The 17,260-nt window shown below is 41.5% G+C and overlaps 1 protein-coding gene across 4 annotated transcripts in view; it reads left to right on the top strand.

Annotated features, from left to right (window-relative positions):
- Positions 1-17,260, top strand: part of ulk4 (unc-51 like kinase 4) — a 390,892-nt gene that overhangs the window by 113,614 nt on the left and 260,018 nt on the right. For all 4 annotated transcript variants that reach the window (XM_080201895.1, XM_080201896.1, XM_080201897.1 and 1 more), the window contains exons 20-22: positions 3,957-4,118; positions 6,914-7,096; positions 11,603-11,730. In XM_080201895.1, the coding sequence (XP_080058021.1) occupies positions 3,957-4,118; positions 6,914-7,096; positions 11,603-11,730 (473 nt within the window). The remainder of the gene's footprint in view (positions 1-3,956; positions 4,119-6,913; positions 7,097-11,602; positions 11,731-17,260) is intronic.

The following is a 17,260-nucleotide window of genomic DNA, read 5'->3' as shown; positions in this document are numbered from 1 at the left end:
CATTTCTGCAGCGGCTTTAAGCTAATGAGATATTTTTTAAAGCTCCTGCTGTGCTGTCTACATAAAAGTTCTATCCAGTCACATTTCAGTTCACAATTAACTAAACTGACAGCATCTGTTAGTAGTGTTAAAGGTTGGGTCTTTCAGTTTTTACCTAATGGTTAATCATCCCATTTTCCCCAATAGGCATAAAGAACAGACATTACAGATGGCAGATTAAAATGCATGCATATGAGGGGACTGTCACTGTTGCATATGGATGGAGCTGCTTTATCCTCCCTCTCCTCTACAATGTTATTTAATACATGATGAGTTTTAAAATAAATTTCACCAGAGTGAACAAAAAGTTGGATGCTGAAAACCTGAAACAAAAGAAGAGAAAACACTGGAAACATTCAGCAGATCATACAGAACCTGTGGAGAGAACAGAGAAGTTGTTTCAGCTACAGAACCCTCATAATCCAGCTGCCAGATCTGCTGAATGTCACTGGAGTGAAATTTCTAATATTGTAACTCTCTCATGGTTATTGTTAATGATACATGTGCTTTTCAAATTACTTCTTACTAAAAACCATCAGTGTTTATACGATCACAGACCAAAGCTGTTTTTATATTAATTTTCAACCACTGGCTCCCATAGTTCGGGTCTCATTCATATAAAGGCCAGATGAAAATAAATCTCGCAAATTTAAGTAGGCTGGGGACACTTACTTTTCACTCTGTCTAAGGATCCTTGCTGATCTAACTTTGACCACTGACAATACTACCAGCAGCAGTATGAATTTAGATCAGCGCATTTTGTTGTCAGTTGTGGATGGAGCTGCAGGATACGCAGAAAAGATGTTTCCACTTGCGGGAGAGCTCAAACTAATGGGCATAAATGTAAGATAGTGACCAATTAACCCCAGAAGAAATTTCTTTACCCAGGGGTATGGTGGTAGTGTGAGACTTATGACCAGATGGAATGGTTGAGGTGAATAACATAGAAGTCTCTAATGGGAAACTAGGTAAGTAGTTGAGGAAGGAAGAAATATGTTGATCAGGTGAGACGTGGTACAGTGGAATGAGGCTTGTGCTGAGGATAAGCACTGGCATGGATCTCTTGGACTGAAGAGCCTGATCCAGTGCACTATACAGATCCAACAAAGGATCATCCAGACTTGAAACATTAACCCTTCTCTCTCCACAGATGCTGTTCGACCTGCCGAGATTTTTCAGCATTTTTTGTTTTTGTTCCAATAAAATTCAATGTGACATGACATTATCAGCTCACCGTCACATATCATGATATTTAACTTCCTGGATTTGTGAACTGAAGGGAGTGCAGCCAACTTTTCAGATGTAGGGTGGGGTTTTCTGTACAACCGCTAAGCGTTTTGCCACGGCGGAGATGGTCTGCCATTGGCTGGCAGCAGGATCTTCTGGTCCTGCCATTGTCAATGGGATTTCCCATTGAATTCATCGCTTGGCGCTGGGAAATCCATGCAAAGGTTGTGCCGTGGGTGGGAGGAGAAGATCTGCCAGTGTGAACAGTCAGAAAGTTTGCGCCGTACTAAGTGAGAAAATATGGTTAATTGTGAGAAAAAAAAATCACAATTGACCTGTAATTATTCCTGCCTCATTGTTGCAATGAGGGTGTACCATTTGATGCCTCCCAAACCTCCAGTATTAAGCAGAAAGGCAGAATTATGACATAATTGTAAATTAATTGTTACTTTTATGTAATCAAATGTGAAGTGGTTATCTTTGGACTGAAGAATGGGAGTATAAACAATGAAGAATTCTGGCATGGAGGGTGGCAGGTGAACAAAGTAATTTAAGGCTTCAACTACACAAGTCAAGGTTCCTTTTAAAGGATCCATTCCCTTAGGGATACCCTTTTCCAGTCCAAATGTTTCAAAAGAAGCCAATTTAACCAGGCTTTCTTGAGTTAAAGAATGAGTGAGTTTAATAGTTACTAAACTTGAGAAAAAAATAGTAAAATGCAACACATACACTGAGATTGGAAGTGAGTTGTAAGTCCAAAACTAAAAGTTAAAAAATATATATGAATCAGTCCTTTGCTTGTCCGTGAAGTGTAGATGGTGAAATATTTTCAGCATTAAGTTAGTGATCCCAGAAGCACTGACATTAGCAGTTGAGTAGTTGTGTTTCAGGAATTTTTGGTTCTGCCGGTTAGCTGAAAGGAATTGTCCTGTTTCCTTTTTGACTGTGGCTTTGCTGACTTGTGACTTGCTGCCAGCAATCAGAGAAAGAGAGAGACATTTTTACCTGCAAGAGCAGGGATGCCTAGTGGATGTTCTTCAGCTGTGACCTTGACAGCACATATTAGCACAGTAGAACTGAAAGACCAGACTAGTGCACACAGACCAGAATTGCAATTGGTTAATTGCAATTAACCCTTTTTTGTGTATTTCTGGAAGGGGAAAAACACAACATGCCCAGAACTACTTCCTTTCTACTCACATAATGTCCACAGTCTGGGATATAGTTCACAGGAGATGGTTTCTACTGAGATGAGAATCAGCCTCCATTGTCTCTGCAACCACTTGAGATCACAGTTCAATTTTTGCATTGTATCTCTTCTCTTGAAGTGCCTCTGTCTCAAATTCCTTGACACCCTTCAGGTGTGACAGTCTGTCTTGAGATTGAGTATTAACTACACAGGAACTTTTCAGACATTGAATGGCATTGTCAGAATTTATATTCTCAGCCATCTTTGGCTTATATGCCCTTTTTAAAGAAGAAACGCATGTAACATAAAAATTCAATACATCTGTAAGTAATTCAGGGCAATAGCCGGAATCTTACAACCGTTTGCCCCGGCAGGATTTTCCATCCCGCTGCAGTGAATGGAGATTTGGCTAGCCGCCACATTTTCTGACTTTGCTGCAGTGGGATCGTAGCATGAATGGCAGATAAGATCATGCCCCATGATTTGTTGTCAGATTCGATTGTTGTGCAAAATTGTGGTACATGTCAAACAGAATAGCTTTGCTGTTGTCAATTCTCAAACATTATCAATGTACTTCAGCATCCCAAACTTCATGTAAGCAAAGAGGTCCTTTCTCAATTGAAGTATTGTTTAAAACTTCACTTAGACATTTTTTATCCATAGTAATGCCTGTGGATAAAATTGGTGTAATAATCAGTATTATGCTGTAAATGCCCAGCTCCTCATCCACACAGCTCGTTATAAAACCCAATATAAAGCTTCTAAAACCAGAACTAATGCTTGGGGCTATACTGCAGTGCTTCAAGGCACGCAGCCTCGAGGGAGATTTAGTCAATGAGCTATGATCAGGAATACTTGGTATTTTGTTGAAAAATGCAAAAAAGATTACTTCTTTAACAAAGATTTTTCCCTATATTTTCTGATAAAATCTTGCATTGTTGTGATTCAAATAGCTGCCAGCGCCTCTTTAAATGGCACTAAACTACAGTTACTGTATTTTTTTCTAAAAAATATACACTTTGATCTTTTTAGAACTGGCGTTACCATAAGGGACTCATTTAAATGTGTTCCGACCACCAGCTTTATATTGAATTTCCTTGACAAGCTGAATTCCAGTGAATGCTGAACATCTTGCCATTAGTTGTATTCAGGGATTGTTCACTAAACCACCACCTTAATAAAGCATGACATGGCCTCTGATACAATGTGTTTAAATTCCTGGTCATTAATTAAAAAGTTGTAGCAAAATGCCTAGGTACATATACCAGTGCCAAAACACAACAGAGTTAAACCATCGCAAGCCACTCTGAACAGTGTGCTTTGCTGTTACTGTGAAACTAATTGGTGCTAACACACCGTATGTAACTCAACATCACAATTACAATAAGTAGACTACATGTCTTCTGCACATCACCATCTCTCGTCTCCTGATTTTACCACAACTTTTAAATGGCTCCAAAATGCTCACTGCAGTCACTACTGATGTGGTTTCTCTTTGTAGGGAGATCCTGTTACTAATCATTTAGCTGCAAAGATTGTGGAGAATGTCTGTACCACTAATTCATCTCCTGCTCAAGGATTCATTACTGGAGAAATCGGTCTGTTGCTTTGGTACCTGTTTACACATTCAACCATGGATTCTTTGCGGGTGACAACCATTTCAGTAAGTTGTAAATAAGAGCTTGAATAATCTACTATCACACAGTTGTAAATACAGATTTTTTAAAAATAAACTTTGATAAACTGTTGCAAATTTAAATTAATTTTTTTTTTGAAGGGAAGAATCCTCCAATGTTAATTTCCTATTAGCCTGTTTCTTCCTCACAGTGGCTACTAGAGCAGGTCAGAAACTAGGAATACTGCGGTGAGTAACTCGCCTCCTGGCTCCACAAAGTTTGTCCACCATATACAAGGCACAAGTCAGGAGTGTGATGGAATACCGTCCACTTGCCTGGATGGGTGCAACTCCAACAACATTCAAGAAGCTTGACACCATCCAGGATAAAGTAGCCTGTTTGGTTACCACCACATCCACAAACATCCACTCCCTGGAATGGCACAGTGATTAGCATTGCTGCCTCACAGCGCCAGGACACAGGTTTGATTCCTGGCTTGGGTGACTGTCTGTACAGAGTCTGCACGTTTTCCCCATGTCTGTGTGGGTTTCCTCTGGATGCTTTGGTTTCCTGCCACAGTCTGAAAGAAGTGCTGATTAGGTGCATTGACCATGCTAAATTCTCCCTCAGTATACCTGAACAGGTGCTCGAGTGTAGTGACTAGGGGATTTTCACAGTAACTTCATTGCAGTGTTAATGTAAGCCTACTTCTGACAATACTAAATAAACTTCTAAAAAATCCACCACTGATGCTCAGTAGCAACATTGTGGTCTAGCTTGTAGATAGTACACAGCAATTCACCAAAGATCCTTAGACAGCCCCTTTGAAACCCATGACCACTTCCATCTAGAAGGATAAGTACAGCAGATACATGGGAACACCACCACCTACAAATTCACTTCCAAGCCACTCACCATCCTGGCATGGAAATACATCGCCTCTCCTTCGCAGTTGCTGGGTCAAAATCTTGGAATTCCCTCTCTAATGGCATTTTGGGTCAACCCATAGCACATCTCCCAAAACATTGCAAGGACCATTTGCCCACCTGACAGGAGTGGCCACCTTGAGTCCCCTTGTCCTCTTTTTCCTCTCCTATATTGCAGGAAGTCATTGATGATGATTCCTGGCATCTACAAAGTTATTATTGATATTCCAGTAGAGTGACAGACCCCACTTCAATGCTCCAACACAGTGCACTCAATTAACTTCTCAAAACAAAATCCACTTCAGCACTGTTTCAAACTGCTATCAAAACATACTAATTCATATCCCTGGTTACTCGATTAAAAGTAACTACCGTAGCCTCTGCCAGCAATGATTCCAGTTTATTTACTTTGACTGGAAGGCAGGAGTTTCAAATCCCACTCTCAGTTGATACACTCAAAATAGTTTTGAGACTTTGCTACAGGCTGACAGCCTCACTGGCATGCATCAAAAAAATCTGGGCCTTAATTCCACTTGCACTTAACAAGTCTATATGCCAACAAGTGAACCTCGTGAAATATCCCCACACACTTATACTTGCATCAATCAAATGCATTTCTCTCTACTTTTAAGTTGATACTTAGGAGTGTTTATTGTAGACCACAAGATGTAGGAACAGAATGAGTTTGTTCGGCCGATGGAATCTGCACCGCCATTCAATCATGGCTGATAAATTTCTCGATCTTATTCTCCCACCTTTTTCCCTTTGATCCCTTTATCAATCAAGAACCTATCTATCTCTGTGCTAAATATAGTCAATGACTTGGCTTCCACAGCCTTTTTTGGCAACAAATTCCACAGATTCATCATCCTCTCATTGAAGAAATTCCTCCTTATCTCGGTTTCAAAGGGTCATCCATTTATTCTGAGGCTGTGCCCTTGGATCCTAGTCTCAGCTACTAATGAAAACATCTTCCCCATGTCCACTCTATCCAAGCCATGTAGGTGAAAGGCGCTGGTGTTTAGGGAAAGGATCATCTTGCACAACCTGCCCCTGTCCCTGTCCTTCCCCGTTGTCCCCATGAAAATCTCAGTTAGCCATTAAGCTTCCCTAAGATATGTATAGCAGAGAGCCGATCCCTACTGTGGCCCAATAATGTATCTTAGCCCCAACTTCAAAACCACAGTAATATTCCCATTTATACAACTGTCTCCTGAGTGGAAGTGCCAAATTAGAGGCAATATTTGAACTACATTTTCTGACCATTCATAGTCGATGGAGATTGAAGTTTATGTCCATGGGGAACTAGATTGCATTGATTCAAACTAATTCTAGGTTAAAACCTGATAGTTAAAACAGTGACAGATCTTTAAATCAATGTGAGCTGGTTTCAAACCCAGAAGTGTAAGGACAGTGACCTATCCCACTGCACAACTGAGCTCCCAGAAGGCAAAACTTTGTAGCTCTTGGCTAAAGTGGTGCAGCTTGTTCATGTGCTCCCCACCTCCCCACTCCCACTACAATCAGGCAGTTCAGCTAATAAACAGCATTGATTGCGCCTGAAAGCTTTACTTTTCTAACTGATGTTGGCACAGATTTTAAGAAGGGAAAGATAAAAGGGAAGCATACCAACAAAATAAAAACTGTCTCTCAAGGAAATGGATTTTAATAAAGCTGCAGTAAACATATTTAAATCCCAGCTGATCTCCTAGCCTGCTTGTTGAATTAACTTCTTATGATAAAGTAGTGCTTGTTAATAAAGGACTATTCCAAACTGATCTGCTGGTGCAAAATTGAAGTGAACCATATGGGGATTCAAAAACAATCAGGAAACTTTCCAACCCAAGATCGTACAATACTCTGTACTTGATGTTTAATTAGAGTGCATCTATAAAATATTTTTCTGGTCCCTGCAGGCTTTATGTAGGATTACTCGCCATTCAGCCAGTGCTTTCCAAAGTGTCATTGACAAGGTCGGCCTAACAGCAGTGATGAACTCCCTGGTGGCTGGAATAAGTCGCATTCAACAGTGCTTGTTGACCATGTTTATTGCCATGTTGTCATCTGGTATCCACTTACAAAGACTGGTACAGGAAAAGGTATGGCATGAGATTAATTTCATTTCATTAATGTTCACTTGCATGTATTTGTTTATGGTTGTGAGACATCTTCAAACACCTGAAAATTGGGCGCACTTCTTTCGTGCTGAGGAAGTGAAAGTTATTTTATTTTTCATTTTGGCTGTTATCAATAGTGGCAGAGGTGTGGGTAGCAATTGAATTTGCAACAGGTATTATTCTGTGGTGGATAACAGCTCTAAGCAAGAGCAGTGCGTAAAGCGTTTACATATACGATATACAGAGAAAAACACCTACGGTTAGATCATCACCTTGAATTTACTTTAAATTACCCTTTGCATAGTTTGTTCCATTTTACTCATTTTTCAAGGTGATTCTGCTTCACCACAATGAAATAGAACTGGTCAATTTTGTTTAAGCTGCATGTGTGCTTTTTTTCCTGTTGAATCACAAGCCAGATGGCAGCTTGTTTGAAGCTCTTCCCATCCTAATGCTTCTCCCAAAAGAAAGTGCAGCACCCTTTTGTACAAAGCTATGCTGCATTCTGTTCCCAATCCTTGCATTCTCACTGTGTTGAAAGTAAGCCTTACTACTGTTTCCAAATACACACTTTCCCCGTGCCTGTATCTCTTCTCTTACAATGTTCTCAAATTCATGTTCAGTATCCCGACTTTTAACTCACTTCATTTATCTCACCAACTCAACTTTTATGGTATCCTGCAATATGTTTTGAACCTTCTTTTAGCTTTTTCTTTCAATGAAAACAACTCCCAACATTGGGTGAGATTTCCCTGGAATTTGGCAAAGGCAGAAGCAGGTGGGAGAAGCGATGTTGAGGCCAACAACAGCAATGGCAGCTTTTCCTGCCATTTTGGTGCAACACATGGTGCCAAAGATTTTCATCCACAGCTTCCATGCTATACTCATCAACAAAAACAGAAAATGCTGGAAAATCTCAGCAAGTCTGACAGCATCTGTGGAGAGAGAATAGAGCTAACGTTTCGAGTCTGGATGACTCTTCGTCAGAACTCAAACCGATGTTTTGATGAAGAGCCATCCAGACTTGAAACATTGGCTCTATTCTCTCTCTCCACAGATGCTATCAGACCTGCTGAGGTTTTCCAGCATTTATTGTTTTTGTTTCAGATTCCAGCATCCGTGGTATTTTCCCTTTTTCCATGCCATATTGTTGACACAACAGCCTCTGATTCACCTGTCCCACCATCACCTCAGCGCTGCACTTATTGGGGTACCACATTTAAAGGCCTTTCCTGCGCTCAGCAGCCCCACTTTGAACCTCATTAATTATACACAGACAAATTTCCCTCTGAATCACCTAGCCAGCTGGCAGCTGATTCATCTGCCAGCCATCAGTGGGCTGGTGCAAAGTTCCAGGCACTATATATAAATGCCAGCCTAGCGCACTCATATCACTTTCTACAACCCAACTGTGCTCACAAGCTGGAACTCAGAGGCAAAAGGCTATTACACTCCAGAAGAAGTCTGTTCCCTGATTCAACCACCCTCCCCCCAAACATTGCAAGAACCTATCTGTCATTAAGACACCAGTGGAAGAATTGCAAACTGTTTTTACACTGCAGGTTTCTGAATTTTTGGCTCCTTCTGGACTCTCCATCCCACCCATTTCTAGACCTGCCGTGCGTGGGATGCGAGATTGCCACCACCTGATATTTCCACACTCTTCAGCTTGCCTGTATTTTGAAAAGGACATAAAAATGAAATAAGAATCAATCATCATGTCATGAAACCCAGTCTTTATGTTTTTATGTCCTTTCACCAAGCCATGCAAAGAAAAAGCTTGCAATTGCAAAGCACCTTATTCAGTCACCAGATGTTCCCAAACTATTTCAACCATTGAATTCTGTTGAATTGCAGTCAGTGTTATATAGACAAATGCAACAGCAATTTATTTGTGTCAGGGCCTGCTCCGTGGTGCTGCTCATTGTAAGAGCTGCCAGCCTCTTGGCGGGCAGTATGTTGTATTTTAGGATCCTCAGTTGGAGGGCAGGCCCACAGCTGTCCACTTCTGCTGGACAGAAGATGCAGCAGTTCTTCCTCCTAAGAGTCAGTATGGGTTTCTTGCTGCTTTTTCAGGCAACGAGCAAGGCACCACCTGAGAACGGAACATTCCACCCAAACTCTACAATGGCTTTTGCAGATCTTAGGCCAGTGGAGCTTGAAATGTTACCATAGCACCCAAATCACCAGTGACGCTGTTCTAGCTGTCTCTCGCTGGCAGTCACAACCTGTGCAAATTGTGAGAGATGAGATTCCCCAGTGTTCGCTCTTTTGCCCCTCTCCATCTCAGTAATCTTCAGCCCCGTTCTCAGATTTCTGTGCTTCTCTAATTCTGACCTCTTGTGCACCTCCGTTACTTGCCCCACAATTGGTTGCCGTGCCTTCAGTTGACTAGGCTTCAAGACTAGCCCCCACATCCCTCCTTGCAACCTCACTTTCCTCCTTTAAGCTCTCTTCAAAAACATCTGACCCTATAACCCCTTATGTAGCTTGATGTCTCACTTTTTTACAGTGCTCCTTGGGAGGTTTCATTGTGTTAAAGACACTATTTAAATATAGGTTGCTGATATTTACACTACACCTGGAGACCACACGGAATTCTGTTCAGAGACTGAGCAATCCGAGCAGTGACAGTGAAAACATCAGTCAGCAGCTCCACAAGAGAATAGCTGAAATTAGGAACTTATGTGGAAAATCATGGGAGCAAGTGCACATTCCATTACTTTGTGATGCAGCACGCTGGGGCATTCCTCAGAGTGGCTTTTGAGGTAGCTGCTGTTTGGAATTGTATCCCCTGACTTGGGAACAACTGCTGTTTCAGGGTTAATATTGTAGGATGCAATGTGCTGAAATCAGACAGGTTGTTGCTGGTAGGAAGCCCACTTACACACTGGCAGAGGTAACACTGGGGACAGCAGACCGCTTCAGGTTGTCAGTTATCAGCGGCTACACACATTAAAATGAGATTATTTGACATATGCGCTAGGCCAGGGAGTTGACCCATCTGTCACTGCGACTTGCTGAAAATTTCAGCAATAGATTCTGACGAAATTAACGCACATGCATTGTGCTGCTTGCTGATAATTGTCTTCACTGTTGCCTCTGACACTGCCTTGTTCGATTCACCAGCACAGCTTGCAGCTCCAACTTACTCCGGTGCATCTTCAGCACAAAAACTCAAATTTAGGTACTCATGTAATGAAAGCAGGGTAAATGATAAATTTGGAACAAGTATAGGGAGGAAATTAAAAAAGCCCATTCCCACAATATTTCATTCACGCTGGCATCAATGCCTAGCCATATTAATAATTTAGGGTACCCTTACAGGAATGTGGTGAGTGCAAATACACAATTTCTCTTACATGAGCTGTGTCGTCCTGTGTAATTGAGGCAACTTAAGTCTGTCGGACTCGGTAACATTAAGATAAGAAACCTGACCCTACGTGTTTGCAATTCAAGTTGTCAGAGCCATCAACCGTTCCTAACCCACAGTGTCAATTCAGTAGAATGGTGCAGAGAGACAACAAAACTGAAAACTGAATCCCAGAATAAGAGGGTAAAGGACCATAGATTGTGGTGTATAAGTTGATCATTGAAGCTTCTAAAATTCCTGCAAAAACAGTTCTTATGTTCAGGAAGTTCTGTAGTCATTTCTGATACTGCTTTAGTTCATTCCAGATTTATTTAATTAACTGACTTTAAATTTCCAACTCCTGCGATGTGATTTGAATCCATTGTTGCGATTTTGCACCCAAGTTCTCTGAGGGCGTAAACGGCCAATTGGGTGCAAAATATCATGAGACACGGAAAATGAGAATCTTGCAGGCAAGATCTCGTTTTCCGATTCTCCCTGCCCCCGTTGGTGATGTAATGGATTTTATACCTAGGAAGGACAGGAACCTCGTTTCAATGCATTTATATATAATTAGTGGGATTCCCCACCGTATTGTCCCCCACCTTAGAAATTCTAGTGCAGCCTGAAGCAATGGCGTTAAATTGTATAATAATGTTAAAATACATTCAAATTAATGGAAATCAGGTTCACACCCTTTCTGGACATAAACCTAATCATAACAGCAGGTGGGTAAAACTTCAAACTGAGATCTCATTTCCGCAAATCCCATTTTGGCCTTCTTGTGATTTAGCAGCGTTAATGGGATTTACGCCCATAGCGAAAGTGCCTTTTAAATCCCACTCCATTTCTCCAGATCTGTAGTCCAAGCCTTTGGATTAGTAGTCCAGCAGCGTAACTGCCAAATTACCATACCTGTTACCTGTCTGAAGTCCACTATTTCAATTGTAAATATGCATGGGTTATGAATAAACAGTTATGTTTATGTAAATTGTCTTTTTTGTCACTATCTGATGAAGGAGCAGCCCTCCGAAAGCTTGTGATTCCAAATAAACCTGTTGGACTTTAATCTGGTGTTGTGAGACTTCTCATATATTGAGGCACTTTCTCTTAGCCACATTATTCATTTTTCACAGGACTTTGTTACAAAAGTTGTCCGTTTATTGGAAAGCCCTTCAACAATAATTCGAGCAAAAGCTTTCCTTGTCTTATTGGAAGTTTTAAGGAATAACAAGGAAATGTTGCTGCTTTGTTGCCAGTCAAGGTAAGGGAAACAATCTTCAGAATCTGCACACAAAATGGTGGTGTTAATCTCACTTTGTGCTTGAGGAGAAGCTTTTCTATTAATTATTTCTATTTAGTTTGGACAATGTCTTACGTACATTAACTTTTATTATGGACTTTAAGTCACATAACAAAAGATTATTTTAAGTTTTACATAGCCAAGATTTTAATTAAATTGGGAAAACAACCTGAAGGACAGAGTTGTGCTGGCGATCACAGAGAACTTGAAGGAAATAATAGAAGTTTGACTGGTTTCAATCCAGTAATGATAACTTAATGTCAGGTAATATCAACCAGCTTTTCTTTGCCTAAAATGATGTGTTGGTAAAATGGGCAGTTTTATTGCATGTCTCATAACTATTAGTGTGAAATTTTTTAAGGGCGATTATAAACTGTCAGAAATTCGGCAGTGAAAGACCGTGGTGATACTTTTCAATTTGAATGTGCACAAGAAATGATGAGAAAACTGCCTGAATGATATCACCAGTGGGATAGAATCATAGAATACTTATAGTACAGAAGGACACCATTGAGCCCATCAAGCCTGCACTGACAACAATTCCATCCAGGATCTATCCCTGTAACGCCACATATTTACTTTGCTAATCCCTCTGACACGAGGGGCAAGCTAACCTAGCAGATCTACCTAACCCGCACATCTCTGGACTGTGGGAGGAAACCAGAGCCCCCAGAGGAAAACCATGCAGATACTGGAAGAACATGCAAACTCCACACAGTCACCTGAGACCAGAATTGAACCTGGGTGCCTGGTGCTGTGAGACAGCTTTGCCAACCACTGTGCCACCCAATAGATTTTGGAGCTCGGACCTAATTTGAATAAAATTGGTGTGCTGCAGCAATTCTAAATGGGCGCCAGTAAGAAGCATGTCAATCTGTGCGTCAGGAAATTCAGTTTACCTATCAGGACTGAGAAACTACAGGGGGAATGCCAGCAGGCACAATAATTTTAGTGAGGAGAAGAGGAACACTCATGCTCTATTTAGTGCAACATAAACTGATTTAAAAAATACAACTCAGCATCATATTTTCCAAGTGGCTTCTAGATATTCCTTTTAGGGTACTGTTGATCTATTTGTTCTGTATTTTATGTCATACAGCTGTGAAGTTGCACAATTGTAACTAGTGGAAACTCAAAATTGCAGCAGGGCTTATGTATGTAATTAGACCCAGATTTAAGTATATACCTGAGCTTCTGCCTTTTTGAAATAGAAATATCGAGCACTTAAATCACATTGGCCCCTAACTTCCTGGCTCCGCAGCTTGTGCCATTAAAATAATGGGCATGTCCTTCTTCACTGCGATTCTGATGCAGTGGATCTACTGCACTACCCGAATCTCATCCAGTCTGAGTCAGGAAGATCAGATGTGAGACACGCTGAAGAAATTTAATGTAGGTAAGTGGGTATGGAGTTGCAATCCAACAGTGATTGCCACTCCAGGGACACGATGGCATAAATCTCTGCTGCAAAATTGGAAAACAGGAAACTTAACGATAATTAATTTTTGCTACTTTTGTCTTGCCAATTACCCATTTGTGCAAAAAAGTGGAGAGGCAAAGATACAAGAATTGACTGCTGGCATTATGATTAAACTTCACCCAAGAGAAAAAGATCTCAGGTTACAACTTGATCTCCAACTTTTTTCTTACTTGTCCGATTGCCGACATCCACAGTCATACTATCACAATTGTGTCTTATGGGTAATCATTTACTACAGTGTTGTAACTGAAAAACCAGCTGTGTCTTACATTAACAAAACGTTTTTCACACAGAGGGTAGTGGGGATATGGAATGCTCTGCCAAGTAAGATGGTAGAGGCAGGCACAGTGGAGTTGTTTAAGAGTAACTTAGACAGGCACATGAGTGGGCTGGAGATGGGAGGATATGGAGATTGTTTTAAATAAGGTTCATTAGCATTGGGACGTCCCTGGTAATGTAAAAGGATGTGGTATGATAATAATGTTTTTCTCTTTTAATTCACAGGTTTTAAGTCGGTCCACCTTGTTGTCCGACGAGGGGCATACAGGCGATGGGTCGTACTTGGTCTGCTCTTGAATGTTCGAGAGTAGCCTCGTGCTTCATGTCGTTAGTGTGTGCTTAAACTGGACCAGATGCTGGGCAACACGACAGCTTAGTGATTATCACTGTTTGCTGTGCAGACACATGGATTTGGGCCAGTGTCTTTGGGAGTTTGCGCATTCTCCCCGTGTTTGTGTGGGTTTTCTCCAGGTGCTCCGGTTTCCTCCCACACCCCAAAGATGTGCTATTAGGCTGATTGGAGGTAATAAATTGTCCCTAAATTAGTTTCCCTCAATGTGGAATGCCATAAACAATAGATAAGGGTCATGGGTGGAGAGGGGGGACTGGTAATGTTAAAATGGTGGCGCGGGCTCGTTGGGCCGAAGGGCCTGTTTCCCGGGCTGTTTTTGTTCTTCTTTGTACTTTCCTTCAGTTCTGAAGAAGTTATGGTTGAATCAAAATGTTGGCTGGAATTCTCCGGCTGTTCACGCCCGCAGGATCTTCTGGTCCCGCCAATGGCGCACTGCCACCATGGATTTCCCAGCGGCACGCAGTTAGTGAAAAATCCCACTGACAATGGCGGGACCAAAAGATCCCGCCACTGGCGAATGGAGTGCCACCTCCCGCCACAAGAAACATGCTGTGGTGGTGGGGTGTGTGGGCAGAGAGAAACCACCACCACCACACACACACACACACACACACACACACACACCCCCCCCCCCCCCAGACTCTATTTCTCTCACTCCTGGTGCTGCCAGATCTGTTGAATATTTCTAGCACTTTCTGTTTTTATTTCAGGTTTACATCATGTGCAACATTTTGCTTTTCTATTAAAATAACAACAACTGTGGTAGTAGTTTTATATGGCAGTGCCATTGGTGCAGTGAAAGTGACTTTTTTCAAGTCCATTGCAATGAAAATGTCGAGGATAGCATGGCTCTACATGCGTTATCTTAGGTAAAAGAAGTGGTATATTCAATTTGTCTGTGATCTTATCACTGCATTCATCATTTAGAAAGAATGACTGAGGGAATGTGAAAGTCAAAAGAATGATAAAGCCCAAAGTTTAAAACATTGCGTAGTGTATGACTAATATTTCTGTTCTGTCAAATCCTGTTCCCTAGTTTCTAATGAGGAAATTCTGTATTTTGAGTTTCTGCATAGCTTCAAAATAAGTGTTTTGAATTGCCGACAACTGAGTACATTTTTAGAATCTGTGTATAATAATTTTTGTCTCTTTCATGCCAGTGATCTTAGTAGAACATGAAGTAGTGGTCAACATTCCTATAAAGCATTGAGTGTGCTGATTAGCTACAATGTCAAAATTCATTACAAAGTAACTCATCAAAAACTTTTGAAATGCAAACACACCAAGAACTTTTCATGATTCTCAAAAGGTATCCTCATGCCCCCCACAAAAAAAACCCAAATGTGTCCCACAAAAAACAAATTTCACAAAGCTGTTGGCTGCTTTCATAGTCTTCAGGTTCGTTTCACTTCTTTCTCATGGCCAAACAGACAGTTCAAGTCTGAGTCCGGCACGGTGGCACACAGTGGTTAGCACTGCTGCCTCACAGCGCCAGGGACCCAGCTTCGATTCTGGCCTTTGACCACTGTCTGCGTGGAGTTTGCACATTCTCTCCGTTTGTGCATGGGTGCTCCAGGTGCTCCGGCTTCCTCCCACACTCCAAAGAAGGGCAGGTTAGGTGGATTGGCCATGTTAAATTGCCTCTTAGTGTCCTAAATTATGTAAGTTAGGTTGATTAAGGGTTATGGGGATCAAGCGTGCGAGTGGGTCTGTGGGCCTGAGTGAGATGCTGAGTTGGTGCAGACTTGATGGGTTGAATGGCCTCCTGCATTGTAGGTATTCAATGATTCAAAGTTCCTCAGTGTTAGTTTTGCAGTGAACAATTATGGGAATGTTTTTCAATGTCGGTATACGCAAGAGATTACAGGAATACTGCCTGACAGCATCAGTGGAATGTCCAATAGGTTCTGGGGTTCTGGCCTAATCAAAGTAAAATTGGTGTGCTGCCATTTCTAAATAAGTGTCAATGAGCATGCCGCTTTGGTGCAGTGATCAGAGTTTCTGGTGATGAGACAGATGGCTCTGGTCAAAAAGGCATGAAAAAAGCACATGGTGCCTTTGGAACTGAGAAAGGAAACTAAATAAAAGAAAGATAATAGTAAAAGGCAGCAATGTAGAATTTCAGTAGCGAAGTTGAAGATTCAGAAAATATTCTTCAGAAAAGTAATGACAGGCAAATAGGATATGCAATCGAGTCAGAGCAGTGAGCAGCATACTGGCAAGTATTGTGTGTGGCATCAAGGTAAAACAGTTTCAAGTATGCATCAGTGCAAATGTTTGAGTACAAATCTGGAATTAGGTCCTGAGCTGAGCACAATGCTGTAAGTGCGGTCTTTTAAGAGAATCTGTTGAGCAACAATGTTTGTTATTCCCTGGATATATCATCAGGTGGAATGTAACTCCTGTCTGTGATCAGTGTCTTGTCAATTTTCTTCCTTGACGGTCTTAATTCTCTATGATTCCAAAAATCACTTGGGTTCTTTCGTGCCTGAATGAGGATTGCAGTTGGGGTGCTGCTTCAGAGTGGGGATGGTAGGTTCAGAACTTCACACTTGACCACAAACAGTGCTTCAGGGTCCAGCTGCCGTCCACCAGTGAACTGTCATGGAAGACCATGCAATATATCTTGATTTTTGTTGTCTTCGTTCGCGTCCATTTTTCGTACCATATGCAGATAAATGCAGCAGGAGAAAGTCATTTGGACACTGTCCCTTTGAAACTTGTAAAGACAGATGGTGAGAACGTTGAGAAGTATAGTTTTAGGTGTTTACATAGTGTATTTACCAGTTTATTATGCAAATGCCAATGCTGTGTGCTGAGAAATGGAAGCAGCGTCATGTTTATTACAGAGTGCATGACAGAAGCCAATCTCACAAATGCAATAAACAAGTTATCTGTACATTCCTGTCAAAAATTCGCTGTTTCATAAAGGGCTAAAAGTTGACACAACCTGATATTGTTATACTCATCGAATCATACCTTACGATGTCCCAGATACCACCATCATCTTCCTTGGGTATTTCCTGTCCTTGTGTCCCACACAGTCTGTATGGAGGTGTAGTCTCACCTTCACATTGAGGAAGCCCTCCATTGAATCATGTTGAGTCTGCCCTTATGAATGCGATAGATCTAGAAACTCAAAACTGGACATCCATGAGATGATGTGGGCCTTCAGCAGCAGCAGAATTGTATTCAACACAATCTGTAACCTCATAGCCCAGCATATCACTCTACCTTTACCATCAAGCTGCGAGATCAGCACTTGTTCAATAAAGACTGCAGGACGGCATTCCAGCAGCCTTGATCGGTGCTGCTCCAACAACATTCAAGAAGCTCGACAACATCCAGAACAAAGCAACTCACTTGATCAGCACCCCATC

This window comes from Carcharhinus amblyrhynchos, chromosome 2, assembly GCF_965287045.1.
Source record: "Carcharhinus amblyrhynchos chromosome 2, sCarAmb.v2.hapA, whole genome shotgun sequence".
Taxonomy (NCBI): Eukaryota; Metazoa; Chordata; class Chondrichthyes; order Carcharhiniformes; family Carcharhinidae; genus Carcharhinus; species Carcharhinus amblyrhynchos.
The sequence above is the reverse complement of the archived record's forward strand: the minus strand, read 5'-3'. Positions and strand labels throughout refer to the sequence as shown.